The 15784-nt window shown below is 40.6% G+C and overlaps 2 protein-coding genes across 2 annotated transcripts; both read right to left on the bottom strand.

Annotated features, from left to right (window-relative positions):
- Positions 1-5754: 5754 nt before the first annotated feature.
- On the bottom strand, positions 5755-7128 carry LOC100854367 (uncharacterized). The gene has a single exon (XM_010659056.1). It carries the CDS (start codon positions 7126-7128, stop codon positions 5755-5757), a length of 1374 nt encoding a protein of 457 aa, XP_010657358.1.
- Positions 7129-11648: 4520 nt separating this feature from the next.
- Positions 11649-14282, bottom strand: LOC100260170 (probable terpene synthase 9). Its single transcript, XM_002275070.4, has 7 exons — positions 14010-14282; positions 13682-13934; positions 13218-13590; positions 12913-13131; positions 12655-12793; positions 12198-12446; positions 11649-12097 (listed from the first exon to the last, which is right to left on the bottom strand). Exons 1-7 carry the CDS (start codon positions 14241-14243, stop codon positions 11756-11758), a joined length of 1809 nt encoding a protein of 602 aa, XP_002275106.1. The 5' UTR covers positions 14244-14282; the 3' UTR covers positions 11649-11755.
- Between the last annotated feature and the right edge of the window lie 1502 nt (positions 14283-15784).

Raw genomic sequence — 15784 nt, 5'->3', positions numbered from 1 at the left:
TTCTACCTCAACTAGTGAGTCTAGCCTTCCAAGACACGTGCCCGATGCCAAAGGGTCCAGGCCTTCCGTTCCTACGAATGAGCACTTGGCACTTCCGGTTGGAAAAGAATCGAAAGTGGATCAACCCGTGCCACCCTGCTCGGAACCAGAGGATGATCAACTTGCGATTGCGGTCAAGCTGGTTGTGAAGGAGCTTAGGCCTTTTGCCACAGAGCCAGCACCCCCTACGCTCATTGTCATAGATGAGACGACCGTAGAGGGGATGGAATCACCTTGCCGCGAGTTGGACCATCTTGCTATTGTGGTGGTGGATAAGCCCATTGCGAGGAGGCCAATTGTTTCACATGACTTACAAGCGGGCTTCGGCTAAAGGCTTCAAGGGCGCCTCCGTGAGGCTATGGAAGCAAGTTGTTCCTTTGTCCACGGGGAACAACTGGAGAGGATTCGAAAAGGGGATGGGGTCAGACTAATATCTTCTCCGGATACCGCACAATCCAGAGACCTTGTGCATGAGGAATGAGGAACGAGTCCGGCTCCAAGGGGAGATTTCGGACATAGCGCTCCAACGGGGGAAGACTCGGCCAATGAAATTGCTCATATCTCTGTCTCTGTCTCTGTCTGTCTGTCTGTCTCTGTCTCTGTCTCCCCCTCCCCCCCCCCCAGCTACGCGGAGATGGAGGAAATGTTGAGGTGAATCCCTCATTCCTTTGACGCTGACTTGCCCCCTGCGAAGATGTTTAAGGCTGCAGAAATGGTTCTTGTTTCATCCTTTTACTAGTATCTGCCATTTTGATATGTACTTAGTGTAGCAAATGTTTCAACTTATTATTTATGCTTCTGATCGTAGCTAGTGAACGGTATCCGAGGCATGGCTCAGCAGCGCGAACTCTTTTCAGATTTGTTGAGGGTTGTCGATCACATGAAGGCCTTTGTTTCCCATCGCATGGGCGAAGAGGAAAGGTTGCGCCTGAGATTGGAGCAATCTAAAGCTACTTTAGCCACTGCTCGGAAGGTTGCTGCGGAAAATGCTAAGGCCCTAAAAAGGCTAGAAGGAGATAATGAGGCCTTCCGGGTCGAATTGAAAAGGGAAAAGACCCAGGGGGAGGTCTTAGGGGCTAGGCTCGGTGATGTGGAACACAAAAAGGCCCGGCTAGAAGAGAACGTGAAAGATCTCTGGACCTGTCTGGCGAGTGAAAAGAAACAGAAGGAAGATTTACACCTACGCCTTATAGCCCAAAGGGAAGAACTGGAGGCTGGGTTCGTCGAACAGAGGAAAGAACTTGAGACGAAATATCAGAAGCAAGTAGACGAGATGTACTTCTTTGGCTATCGTTGCTGCATAAAGAACAATGGTATCAAACGCGATATTCCTTCAATTCCTCCTAGTGAAGAAGATAAGATACACCGCGACCCTCCTCGATGATCTTTTTATTTTAGTAAATCTTGCTGTAATCTCCTTCTGAGAACTTTTTTGGATGACATTTTTGTAACTAAAGCTCTTTAAATAAATAAAGTACATTACTCATATACTTTTTACATCTTTTCCTTTATTGGTAATATTGCTTCAAATGGGCTGTGTTCCAAGGACGGGGTAGAGGGGTTCCACCTAATGTTTGCAAATGATAAGACCCATTTTCGTTCCTTTTTGAAACCACATAGGGCCTTTCCCAATTGGCTTGGAGTTTTCCGGTTCTTTTCTCGGCAGTGTTCTCAAAAGCTTTTCTTAGAACAGAGTGCCTTCTCTGAAGAAGCGGGGACGCACCTTTTTGTTATAGTACGCAGTTGCTTTCTACTGATAGGCTGCCATTCGGACGAACGCCATCTCTCTTGTCTAATCTGCCCAGTCTAAGTGCCTCGTGAGCTCCTCGCTTTCCTTTTTTTGCCCTTGAACGACAGTCCGGGCCGTGGGCATACCAATTTCTGTTGGTATGATTGCGTCTATGTCGTAGACCAGGGCAAATGGGGTGTTCCCTGTCGGCCGTTCGGGCGTGGTTCGATAGGCCCACAAGACACCGGGCAATTCCTCTACCCACCTTCCTTTGGCCTTTTCTAGCCATTTTTTTAATGTGGACAGTAGGGTTTTGTTGGTTGCTTCTGCTTGTTAGCTGCTTTGCAGGTATTGCGGCGTGGAATATAGATTTTTGATACTAAACTCTGAGCAAAAAGACTTGAAGAGGGCACTATCAAATTGTGGGCTGTTATTGGCTACAATTACTTGGGGGATTCCGAAGCGGCACACAATGTTTTTCCAGACGAACTTTGAGACATCCTTGTCTTTGATGCTCGCGTAAGCTTCAACTTCCACCAATTTGCTGAAATAGTCAGTGACCACCAGCAAAAATTTCTTTTGAGCGGCCGTTGTGGATAATGGGCCTACAATATCCATCCCCCACTACGTGAATGGTCAGGGACTCATCACAGAGTTTAGTGTCTCGGTGGGCATGTGTGGAATGGGTGCGTACCTTTGGCACTTGTTGCATTTTCTGGCGTAAGCCTCTGCATCTTGCTTCATAGTGGGCCAATAATATCCTTGCGAGTGTGCTCTATGCACTAGGGTCCGGTCGCCTGAATGGTTGCCACAAACGCCCTCGTGTAACTTGGATAGCACGTATCGGATCTCCAGTTGGGTCAAGCATCTGAGATATGAGCCTCCGAAGTATCGCTTGTAGAGGTCATCTCCCATTAGAGTGAAGCGGGCAGATTGCACACGAATTTTGTGGGCATGCTTAGGGTTTTCAGGTAATGCTCCTGTCCAGAGATAGGCCTTTATGTCGATTGTCCAGTTTTGATCCTCATTATTGACGCTACAAACATGAGATTTAGCGATGGAAGGGTTTTCTTGAATATATATAGGTAGCAGCATTGACTCTTTAATAGGAAACGTTGCGGCTACTCCGGCTAAGGCGTCAGCTTGCATGTTATCTATCCTTGGAATTTTCTCAATGGCTCACTCTCCCAGCCGGTTCAGCGATTCTTGTACTTTCAGCAAGTATTTGGCCATGCGCTCATCTTTGGCCTCACATTCTTTTTGTATTTGTCCCACGATGAGCTGAGAGTCGCTGTGGATTTTGACTTTTGAGGCATTGAGAGTGATAGCAAGACCTAGACCGAACATAATGGCCTCGTACTCTGCTTCATTCTTTGATGCAGGAAATCCCAGGTGGATGGATTGCTCCAGTCCTTCTCCGATTGGTGACTCGAGGAGAAGTCCGACTCTTGATCCGGACAACCAGGAGGCTCCATCAATATGCAACACCTACCATCTATCCTGGGTTGAATCCTTATCCGGGGCAGGTGGTTCAGGCAATTCCGCTATAAAGTCTGCCATGACTTGTCCATTTAGGGACAATCTGGGTTGGTAATCAATTCCATACTCGCTCAGCTCTATCGCCCATTGCAGCATTTTCCCCGTTATCTCTGGTTTATGCAGGACGTTTCTGAGCGACTGATTGGTGAGCACAGTTATGGGGTGAGCTTGGAAATAGGGATGCAGCTTCTAAGCGGCTATGCGCAAAGCCAAGGCGGTCTGTTCCATCTTCGTGTATCTTGTTTCTGCATTAGCAAGCGCTTTGCTGATGAAATAAACGGGTCTTTGTTCTTTGGCCGACAAGGATCAGAACAAGACCGCACTAACAACCTAACTAGTTATTGCCAAATACAAATATAATCTTTCTCTAGGTTGAGGACTGCTCAGAATGGGAGGTTGAGAGAGATATCGCTTGATTTATTCGAAATCATTTTGATAGCTTTGTGTCCATCCTAATTTATTAACTTCTTTGAGTGCCAGAAAGAAAGGCTTCATCTTGTTTGTGAATCGAGCTATGAATTGTCCGAGAGCGACGAGTTTTCCAGTGAGGCGTTGCAATTCCTTCTTATTCGTTGGTGCAAGTGTGTTCGCAACAGCCTTCACCTGGTCCGGGTTGATTTCAATTCCTCTTTGGGTAACCATGAATAGGGATGGCAATGGGACGGGTCATTTCGGGTATCCGCCCCGCCCCGCCCCTAATGGAGTGGGATATTATTTTTCTAAACGGGTATGGACGGGTTTGGGATTTTTTTTGAAGCCCGGGGCGGGTTCGGGTATTGCCCCACCCCGCCCCGATTATATATAAAATTAAAATTAAAATTAAATTTAATTTAAAATTTAAATTTAATTTAATTTAATTTTTATTTTATTATTTTTAATATATAGATAATAATAAATTATTTTTAATAAAATAAGTTATAAAAAATATAATTATTTAATTATTTATAAAACATATTTATTTTAATATAATTAAAAAAATTTAAAAGTAATTTTTAAAAAAAATTAAAATTAAAATTAAATAAAAAGTTAAACGGGACGGGTATGAGAATGTAGCATACCCGCCCGCCCCGCCCCGCCCTGCCCCGTTTAATTTTTTAAATGGGACGGGGATGGGAATTGGTTTAAATAAACGGGGCGGAGTTGGGAGGGGGGCGCCCCGCCCCGAACCCGCCCCATTGCCATCCCTAACCATGAATCCTAGGAATTTCCCTAAGCTTACACCGAAGGCACATTTGGTCGGGTTGAATTTCATGTCATATTGTCTCAACAAGTGAAAAACCTTTTGCAAATGCTGAGCATGCTCGTTCCGAGTTTTGCTTTTAACCACCACGTCATCAATGTATACTTCTATGATGTCGCCAATTAGTGGTTTGAAAATCTTGGTCATCAACTTCTGGTATGTGGCTCCAGCGTTCTTGAGTCCAAATGGCATGACTTTGTAACAGTAGAGCCCGTGTGGAGTTATGAAGGTGGTTTTTTCTTCATCCTCGGGCGCCATGGGGATCTGGTGATACCCGGAGAAAGCATCCAAAAAGGATAACACCTCATGTCCGGCGGTAGCATCTACTATCTGATCTATCCGTGGCAGCGGAAAACTATCCTTAGAACATGCGTTGTTGAGGTTGGTATAGTCTACACACACTCGCCACTTTCCTCCCTTCTTAGGGACCACCACTGCATTTGCTAGCCACTCTGGATACTCCACTTCTCTTATGAATCCGGCTTCTAAAAACTTTTCCATTTCATCTTGAATGACCTTTTGCTTGTCCGGGTGGAATCGTTGGACTTTTTGTTGAACGGGTTTTGAGGAGGCCAATATATTAAGCCGGTGAGAGGCGATGGTTGGGTGTATCCCAGTCATGTCGAAGTGGGTCCAAGCAAAGATATCCCGGTTTTGTTGGAGGACATTTTGAAGTTCCTACCTTTCAATTGGCTGCACGAGGGTGCTAATGTATGTGAAGCATTCGTCTTCCTCTGAAATTTTCACAGCTTCCAGTGGGTCTGCAACCGGAGGATCTTTGTCCGTCGGACTTTGTAATTGCTATTAGTTGGATGGGCTTGTTTCTTTGGGAGAATGCTCGCGGTCAGTGCTAGGTCCGACCTCGCGAGCGATCTGATAACATTGTCGGGCAACGAGCTGGCTCCCGTAAAGATCAACTTGCCCATCATGGGTGATGAAACTGACCATTTGATGGTACGTGGACGGGATGACTTTCATACTATGTAGCCATGTGCGTCCCAAGATGGCATTAAAGGGAGACAAATCTTCAACTACAGAAAATAGGACATTCAGAATGACTGGTCCAGCTTGAATCGGTAATATAACGTCACCAAGTGATGTTGTGGAAGCACCGTTGAATCCAGACAACATTCTTCCTGGATTCTCCTGGCTGGATGGTATGAAACCCATTTGTTTGACGACCGATACTTGCAAAAGGTCTGTAGAGCTACCCGGATCGACTAGTATCCTTTTCACATCGAAGTCCCCAATCCCTAATGTCAGGAAAAACGATGGGTCCATTTATTGGATGGACGCTCCCACTAGTTAATCCTGGTCGGATGGAGCTTTTATGCTCCTGGATAGTGGCTGCCCGCAACAATATTTGTCTTTTCCTTTTAGAGTTGTATTCTTCATCGAGGGGTCCTCCATGTATGTAGTTGATAATGGCTCTAACAGGAGCTATAGGGCCCCGTAGGCCATGATCACGAGAGGGTTCCCCGCTTTTGGTGGCAGCACGGACGTATTGCTTTAAATGCCCTTCTTTTAGAAGATTCTCCACTAAAAGATGGAGACTTCGGCATGCTTCTGCGGTGTGTCCATGGTCCTTGTGGTACGCACATTTTTTGCTGCGATTTCTTTTCATGGGATTTGATCTTATTGGTCCAGGCCATCTGAAGCCGGGCAACTCGCGAACCACAGGGAGCAGCTTCTCATATGTTAATGTAAGAGGCGTGAGAGTAATTCGTGGACGTCGCTCGACCTGCCCCCTGTTGGATGGCCCTTGTTGACTCGAAGGCTTGAAGTTCCTGGTGGTGTCGTTCCTCGTGGCCTGACCAGCGACTAGCACTTGCTGTGTGGTGGCTCGGACGTCGTCCTCCAACATGGAATATTTGTTTGCTCGTCGAAATAGATCATCCATGGTTGTGGGAAGTTTCTTAGCGAGGGACTCAAAGAAAGGGGTCCCTGGACATATGCTTCGTTTAAAAATTTGTAGGACGACATCCATGTTGTAAGATTCTACTTGCAAGACAACCTGTCTGAATCGTTTCACAAATTCCCTCAAGGTTTCATTTTCTTGCATCTTGATATTCTGTAGGGTGCTGATGTTTTGTTTGTGCCTTGTTGAGCACAGGTGTTGTCCTACGAAAACTTCGGACAGGTCCCTGAAGTTGTCAACCGAGTTCATAGGAAGTCGATGAAGCCATGAGAGGACTTGGCCTTGGAGGCTAGTTGGGAAAACTTTGCACAGTAGCATGTCATTCCCTATGTCGATGGTCATAAGTTGACGATAGTGCATGATATGGTCGAATGGATCACTAGATCCATCATACGTAGAAAATTTTGGAACGATGAACCCTTGTGGGGGCTCATAGTTAATGATGCGAGAACTGAAAGGCGTGGAGAGCATGTCATCTAGTCGCTTACTGATGGAACCTGGAGGTGCTGCGTTTAGGGGGTCTCTGCCGACCCTAAGCACCGATTGGTGTGTGGCGTGCCCTTGTGAAACGGGCGAAGCTGAGGGTCTAGGATGTGATGCTGGCGTTGCGGTGGTGCAAGGTCTATTTTTACTAGGAGCTTGAGGTCCTAACCGTGCGCGCATTGCGTCGGATATTTGAGGCCTCTTTTCACGTTGTCTTTTAGATGAAACTCAAGTAGAGTCTGAACTTTCCTCCCATTGTTCATGACGAGTGGGCCTTGGCGCTTCTCTAGGCCATTCCGCGTGTGCATCAAGGGGAGGACTTGCATCTCCGGGGTGCATAGCTTCCTGGTTGAAGCGGGAATTCCTTGGCTGTTGGTAACATGGATACTTGGATCCTCAAGACGTCATTTTCTTCTCTGAGTCTTCTCGTTTCTTGAAGTAAGGTTTGCACCTGTCTTTCATTTTCTCTCTGTTGTCTCTCCATGTTATCTCGCCATTCAAAGTAACCTTCTTTGCCTCTAGCAAAAGAACGACTTCTTGAAGGTGTGGACATCCTTGCCAAAGAAAGGTTTAGGGGCTACTGAAAATGCTGTTTCCCACAGACGACGCCAATATTGGTGCCGGACTTCCACCACGGCTACTATTTCTACCGAAAATGGAGATCGAACTAACTCGAAAAGACTCCTTCCTTTCTCTTGCAAAAAGATGCCCGGGCCAACCGTTCGGACACACCCTTCGAAGTTTAAGTTAGTCTCATTTTTAATTGACTGAAAGTGATACCCTTTTTAGAGAGTCACCTTACTGATCCCCCTCCTGATTTGTTTTTCTCCCTTCTTTTTATATGAAACAGAGGGGAAGTCATAGTTGGGCTAGTGGGTCCCATGATGGTCATGATTGTGGCTCATAGGGTGGCGGAGTGATCATGACACTTTTAAGGCGAATTGATGGCTGTCAGAGAAGTGCTCAGACGGTGCTACTGTTGTCTCAAGTCTTAATCATCATCACGTGGGATACGACAGGTGGCGTGAGAGGCCTGGAAACTGTCCCATCAATCGTATCTTGAGTTAAGAATGAAATGATGACTATTGAGGGACTGAGTCAGAGGCATTGCTCGAGCTACTATTTTGATTCCGGGCGATCGTAGTTCCTGGTTGGCTAGCAGATCCTTCCGAGTAGGATATATCCGGAGAAGCTGAATCGACGCCTTTTCAAATTACATGAGCTGGACATCGTGGTTCCGGATGGAGAACGCCCGGGAGAAGACCAACCATCATCCAGATAGAAATGTGCTTACTGTCCAAATGCGATAGTGACACATGGCAGATGGGGATGCGTCCATGTGGGCGAATGGGGAAAGGTCGTGTGGCGATTTCGGGAGGGATACCACACTCCTCACGTCCATGTGCATGCCACCACTACCTATCTCTACTTACACCACAACCATACCCATATCTTGGCATACGCTCACACCCACCAAGCTCCTCAAGCCCACATCTTCTCTCTCTACACCATCCAACCATCCAAACCCGCATTGCGGCTATAGGTGGATCCAAAACCCCCTTCATTTAGTCCACTGTTCTACTTTGTGCATGAAAGAAAGAAAAGGTTAAGGCATTAAGGGCAACAAGAGGCTCATTTAGAGTAGCTGTTAGTTGGGGATATATGGGCTTGAGGTGGAGCCCAGGCCCATATGTGTTGATAGAAGGCCCCATGTTTTGTTCACCCATCTTGAGATGAAGCCTAGACCCATACGTGTTGATAGAAGACCTAATGTTTTGTTCACCCATCTTGAGATGAAGCCCAAGCCCATACGTGTTGATGGAAGGCCTCATGTTTTGTTCACCCACCTTAAGTTGGCCCATGCCCATTCCAAGCCCATTTGTTTTCAACTTGCATAATTTACCTTTTCTAAAAAACACTAATTTCTGGATAAATTTTCAAAATTCCATTTTCTAAATTTAATTCCAATTCCCAAAATTCCAATTTTCATATTAATTTATTTAATCATAATCATTTTATTCATTTATTTATTTGTTTATTTTTAAAATTCAATCTTTAAATAACTCTTCAAAATTCCAATTTTTAAATTTAATTCCGATTTCCGAAATTCCAATTTTCATATCTATTTATTTAATCATTATCACTCTATTCATTCATTTATTTGTTTATTTTTTTTTTATAAATTCAATCTTTAAATAACTCTCCAAAATTTACGTCATTTATTTAATCATTATTTTCGTTATTATTATTATTCTATTTATTTTAAAATTCCATCATTTAACAATTCCAATTTTCCTGACTTTCGAATTTAATTTCCAATTTGAAGAAAATCCAAAATTCCCATTCATTTGTTTAATCATTATTACTTTTCGTCATTATTATTATTATATTTATTTATTTATTTTAAAATTCTATTTGCAAACATTTCTTTAAAATTCTAATTTTCGAACTTAATTTCCAATTTTCAAAATTCTTATTTATTTCAAATAATTTACTAATTCCTTTCAAAATTTAATTTCCAAAGTTCCAATTCCTTAATTTAATTTTCGAAACTCTAATTCTCAAGTAATTTTAAAATTTTCAATTCCTTTCAAAATTTAATTTCCAAAGTTCCAATTCCTTGATTTAATTTTCGAAACTCTAATTCTCAAGTAATTTTAAAAATTCCAATTCCTTTCAAATTCAATTCCCAAAATTCTTATTCTTAAATTTAACTCCCAAGACTCCAATTTTCAAATAATTTTCAAGATTCCAATTTTCAAATAAGCTTAAAAAATCTAGTTTTCTCTTGAGCAGTTTTAATCCCTCTGATTTTCAAATAACCTTCTATTCCCCTCGACTTTACATAAGCAAGAATGATGGATTTTCATAATTCCATAATAATGGAATTTGTGAGATTGATTCATGCAAAAATAAATCAGGTTTTGGTGGGAGCCCCACATACGTGATTTTATGATTGATTGATTGATTGGTTGATTTGATTGTCATGCGTAGTTAATTTATTCTGTTCCATAATATGCACATAATCACCATATGTTTGTTCACTAATCCCCGTTTCCAATGAAATAAATCAGACCATCACTCAGGTACAGTATTTGTCTCTCCTGTTCATTATTCATTTATTTTGGTTTCAGTGACATCCGTTTGGTATTAATGCTTGATTAATCAAACGTCATACTTGCTTCATTTTACTAGTAGAGACCTTACTTTAGGAACTTAGAGGGATGCTACGGTCTTTACCGTACCTTCCCAATAAGTAACTTGACCTCCAAGCCCGACCCGATTTTTCACAGACCGCCTTTTCCAAAATAAAGAGTCGCACTTATGGTTTTTTTTCTTATTTTGTTTACTCTTTAAAAATAAAACAAAAATAAGTGGTGGTTTCAAGTAATTTTCTTAACAATAAATAAAATCATTTTTCGAATGAAAAGCAAGCTCGCCATTGAGCGGAAGCGCATGAGTCGAAATACGGGGTCCACAGCGTCATATCGTATTATCTATTTAATAAATACACAATCTAACTTAATTCATTTATTACATGAATTAAATTGATTATGTCATATCATTTTTATAATAAATGTGTCAAGTTACCAATGTTTTTAGAATCGAATCGGTGATTGAATCAGAAAAGTTATCGATTCATGGTTTAATCACGATTGAATCGGTGGTTAAATTGATGATATCATAAATATATAATTTATATTTTATTAAAATTAAATTAAATTATTTAAAATTATAAATATATATAATTCAAAATTATAATATTTATAATATATATATATATATATTTTTATATAAAAATGTATTAATATTTTAAATTTGTGTATAATATTTAAATATGAAATTATATTGAAAATAAAAGAAAAATCGTGTAATGTAATTTTATATATATATATATATATATATATATATATATACTGTTATTAATGAAATAAGATATGTAAATTATTTTTGATATATTTTACAAAATTAGAAAAACAGTGAAGCGATGCACTTACTCTTCCTTGAGCGTAATGTCCATGGTTCAAACCCGTTGCAGTTTAAAAGCTGATTTTTCATTTAAATCAGCTACTACATCAGTCCCACATCGGAAAACAAAGTGCAAAATTCATGGCCCATTTTGCAAAATAAAATGGACAATTACGTAGGGCCGATAAGGAAGGCGAGGCCTATTTTGCCAAAACCAAGGAGAGTTGAACCGTTCACACGGTTTAGGCGGTCTGAGGCCCGTCTCACGGTTTGACAAGCGGTCTGGTTTTCAAAATAGAAAAACCACCGGACAAGTATTCTTTCTTCAAGCATGCATGCATCGTTAAAATAGAAAATGCTAGTGGGCCTAGGCCTATTCCTGAGCCTCTTCTGAGTCCTGCAAAACGGGGGCTGGGCCTAATCCTTAGCTGGGAATGATGGACAAATGCCATAGGAGGATAGCAATTCTTGTTGTATATCTTACGGGGCCCATTTAGTTTAGAAAAGAAATAAGGTGGAAAATAGTCACAAACTAAAACAACATTGGTTTTTTTTTTTTTTTTGAAGATATTTATCTAATTATTTTTAAAAAATAAAAAATAAAAACCCACTATAATTACCATAAAATTATATGTTGTGTAATCTATGAATATTATTAGAATTTTATTTTAGGCTTCTCTAATGAAATTAATATTTGTGATTTAGGTTTATGGAGGTTAAAAGGTAAAAAATTCCAACATAAATTTACATAAATTGTTTCTTTCATTTACTTCATAACCTCATGTAAAGGTAAAATTAATTGACAATAGATTTTGCAATCCCTTCCGATTACAATTAATCATCTTCTGTTGCTCATCTTCATGCCATCAAGATAGGGTTTAGTGCTTGGTTCTATCAATATTGGCTTGATGATGAATGATGTCAATCGATCTTTGGTCACCCCAATTGATGTACCGATACCATCTCCAAACTGAAAAATGCATTGAGCTGATCGCGCCATGTTCAATGATGAATTTATCATGGACTTCGGGAGAGAGCTATCAATACTTGCTTCATTCAACTTTTTCCATGAGTAACCTATAAGCTTCTCTACTTGATCTCGAGCTTGTTCTTCGGATATGCGTTCTTCAATCATGTAACATTGGATAGATTTTGCCACGTCGCCTCTCGCAATCTCGGCCTAAGATGAGAACATGAAAAGTGTTAGATTCACAATATAGTTCAATTGTATCTAAAAAATAAAATAATTTAGTTTAATAGAATAGGTTTAGTTAATATACCGAAGAAGTTCCCAAATCATCGCTAAGTCGAGTAATAAGAGATGACCAATAAAGTAGATTAGAGGCATTGTCTAAACAATTGTTCAAGTTTCCCTTGGTGGCACAACCCATTAGAAAATAGGCATGGACCATGGCTGCAGGACCCCCTACGGAAGTCCAGGCATTGCTTAAGTATTCATCGATGCTTGGCTTATACCCATTGTAAAACCATTGAGCTTCCATTGAGTAGGATGTACAGAGATTTAGCCACTGCAGTAAACATCAATTAGCCAACATTAGTGGAAAATAAGGATTAAATATTTAAGATTCGTTTGAATCATGTGAAGTAGAAGAAAAAGGGAAAGGAGGACGTGGAAGAAGACAAAATTCTATCGTGTCATGTGGAAAATTGGTTCAGGTAGGGTATGACCACACATGTTCATTTTTCTTAGAGTATCCAAAATGCATGCTAGCTTACCTGACTTTTAAGATAGGGTAAAATATATAGGTCATGATCTCTTAATGCATCATAGGCCATTTCATTAGCAAAGTTGTACATGGCCAAGTAACATATCTTCATGTAATCTGGAAGGTCCACCAGTGCCCCAGTATCCCATCTACTCACAACAAAGAAAGGAAAAAAATTGTTCAAGGCAATTGACATCTAAGTGAAATACAGAACAAGATATGAAAAAGATTAGCAGCTTGCATTATTATCATGTCATATATTTCATACCGATTCACAGCATCTGTAAAGCGTCTAAGCTCATCCGGTGATCCATATATGTCATACATGTCATCTATGGCTGTTAATATGCATATGAATTTGGTGAGTCCTATCCTGCATTTGGAGAAGTGGGGCTCAGGAGCGATCCCCATTGACCACAAATAGTTCTCCACCAATCGATCCCGAGAAAAACTTAGCTTCTCCTTAAATCCCAAGTCCGTCCACCACCTAATGAATCAAGTCTCAAACACGTTAATATGACATGTCAACCTGCTGCCATGAAACAACTGGGGTTTTAATTGGTACAGTTTTACCTTGTTAGCTCCTTCAACTCCTTCTGATATGATGACTGCACTAGATTGTAGTCCAGCTTGGCTAGCTCAAGGAGTGCTGAGTTCTTCGTATTGCGCCTTTGGTAGATATCGATGAAGTTTCGGGCTTCTAGCCTTGGCATTCTCCAGTGTAAGGGAACTTCCAGGGACTGCTGCACTTGGTCAGCTAAATCACTCTCCAAATTCCCAACCAGTGACTTCAAATGTCTAGTACTGAACCTCCTGGCTTCTTCCAAGTCATCTTCTCCCTCTAGTCCAAGATGGGAAGCTTCATACAAACTCAAAAGCCCAGCAATATCCTGGCTGATGCCATCCATGAATCTCCCATCTTTACTTCTGAATTGATCAAACACCTCTGTTTTCGTAGTCACCAAGAGGCCAAATTGTTCAGGAACTTGCTTCTGACCTTAAAAACATTATCAAACACATCTGCTAAAAGAACAAACCTGAGCTAACTGGATAGCCGTGTTGTCGTAGAAGTCTTAATCGGAGTGCAGTTGTGGAAAGATCATCGGTAGTGGTATCATCCAAATGAACAAGATCAATAGCCTCTTTGATTTCCTCCTCCAAATGGTAAGCCACTCCCAACCTTTGCATCGAATCAATGAGCTCTAATCGGGAGGAAGTGTCTCTAGCGTCCTTAATTAGCCTTTTAGCTTCTTCCTTCAAGTCCTCTAATAGGTTGGAATAGCCCTCATTCTGCAAAACAATTCAAATGTTCATAACCAAACCTGGTTTATTATGTACATATAGGCATACATATGTTACACTTACCGTATAGGGAGTGCTTAAGGACTCAATAAATTTGGGGTCCCAAATGCTAGGATGGTAATTAGCCGATCGCCTTTCGGTCACTTGCAACTCATCAATCTTCGAAGTGATTGTGAGGTTGGGCAATTCTGATCTCCCTTGCTTGATTCTCATTCTTGGGGATGCCATGGCAAAATTTTTACGACAATTGAGGGCACCATAGGCCAAGGGTGAGAGGGATGTGAGGGTTAGTTCCATTGCAGAGATCTAAGCTAAGTTTCAATCCTAAAGCGAAGAGAGGTAGTTGATTTGAATGTTCAAGCTCAAACACATCCCACACATATATATACATAGCCAAGTTACACTTAATAATATTATTATACTACCATCCGACTACGCACTTCGTGGAAAGAGATCACCATATAATATGCTAATGTTTTTCATGTGATCAATTAATTTTCCTACACCTCTCTTTAAATAGGGTCCGTTTGGGATCTTTAATCATAAAAGAAGCAATTATTACCATTTTAATCTATATTTTATGATTGGAAATTTATTTTTCTATTCAAAGATTCTTCAAAATTGTGTCATACTTTTCAAAGTTTAAGAAAGTATTTACAAGAGTACAAGAAGATGACACATTTGTAAGCAAAATATAATAATACGCTTAATAGTATTATTATATTACCATCCGACATCCGACTACGCGGAAAGAGATCACCATATAATATGTTAATGTTTTTCATGTGATCAATTAATTTTCCCACACCTTTTTTTAAATAGGGTCCATTTGGAATCTTTAATTATAAAAGAAGCAATTATTACCATTTTAATATGAATTTTATGATTAAAAAATCTATTTTTCTATTCAAAGATTCTTCAAAATTGTGTCATACTTTTCAAAGTTTAAGAAAGTCTTTACAAGAGTACCAGAAGATGACGCATTTGTAAGCAAAACATGTGATCGGTGTGATATCCAAAGGACTATATGACTATATATATTATATAGCACCACGTGATAAATATATGGATGCATCCATTTTCTCTTACACCTACAGTGAAGGAGTTAAACATGATTGGCTTTCTTCTGAGTCTTTTGTCTTATTCTGAGGCATACAAAAACATAAGGGTCTCCAAAAAGCTTTTAAAAAATAATATACTTTATTTATATATATATATATATATATATAACTAATTCAATTAATAAGCATAAAAAGAATGTAGTTTAATTGATTAGAGCCTTAAAATTTAAGCATGAGGGGAGGGGTTTGAATCCCCCCTCTCCCTTCCTTTTTTTGAAAGTCATTTTGGCTTATTTCAAAAAGCCCACGGCCCGGCCCGTTTGCCCGCCCCCCAACTTGCCAGCCCGCGGGCTCATAGGCCGGGCCGCGGGCCTAGCATTTTAGCATGGCCCGGCCCGTTGACCAGTTAACGAGCCCATAGGCCCGGCCCGAGCTGAGCCGCGTGCCTCCTATTTACGGCCCGGCCCGCCCGTTGGAGACCCTTGCAAAAACACGTTGAAGTGGGAATATGTATGTTTTTCTGATCATTGAAATCGTGCACATGGGTGATAAGATGCGCACAATATACATATAGCTTGTGATATATGTCATTTTTTTAATTGTTAATTTCATTCATCTTTGACGAGGTTTAAGTTAAATACATGTAATCAATATTAATTGGAAATTTTATTAAATATTTTTCTTATTTTTAGAAGTATAATTTAGACAATTTAATCGACCTAACTCAACATTTGAATGATTTTTGATAATCATTTTCAATACATAGATTTAATTTGG

The sequence above is a fragment of the Vitis vinifera genome, chromosome 12, assembly GCF_030704535.1.
Source record: "Vitis vinifera cultivar Pinot Noir 40024 chromosome 12, ASM3070453v1".
In the NCBI taxonomy this organism is placed as follows: Eukaryota; Viridiplantae; Streptophyta; class Magnoliopsida; order Vitales; family Vitaceae; genus Vitis; species Vitis vinifera.
The sequence above is the reverse complement of the archived record's forward strand: the minus strand, read 5'-3'. Positions and strand labels throughout refer to the sequence as shown.

Coding starts and splice junctions, on each gene's coding strand:
- LOC100260170 (XM_002275070.4), bottom strand. CDS start 14,243: ATGGAACTAACCCTCACATCCCTCTCACCCTTGGCCTATGGTGCCCTC. Junction 13,132..13,217: donor GAGTTGAAGGAGCTAACAAG/GTAAAACTGTAC, acceptor TTGATTCATTAG/GTGGTGGACGGACTTGGGAT. Junction 12,447..12,654: donor TACCCTATCTTAAAAGTCAG/GTAAGCTAGCAT, acceptor TGTTTACTGCAG/TGGCTAAATCTCTGTACATC.
- LOC100854367 (XM_010659056.1), bottom strand. CDS start 7,128: ATGCGCGCACGGTTAGGACCTCAAGCTCCTAGTAAAAATAGACCTTGC.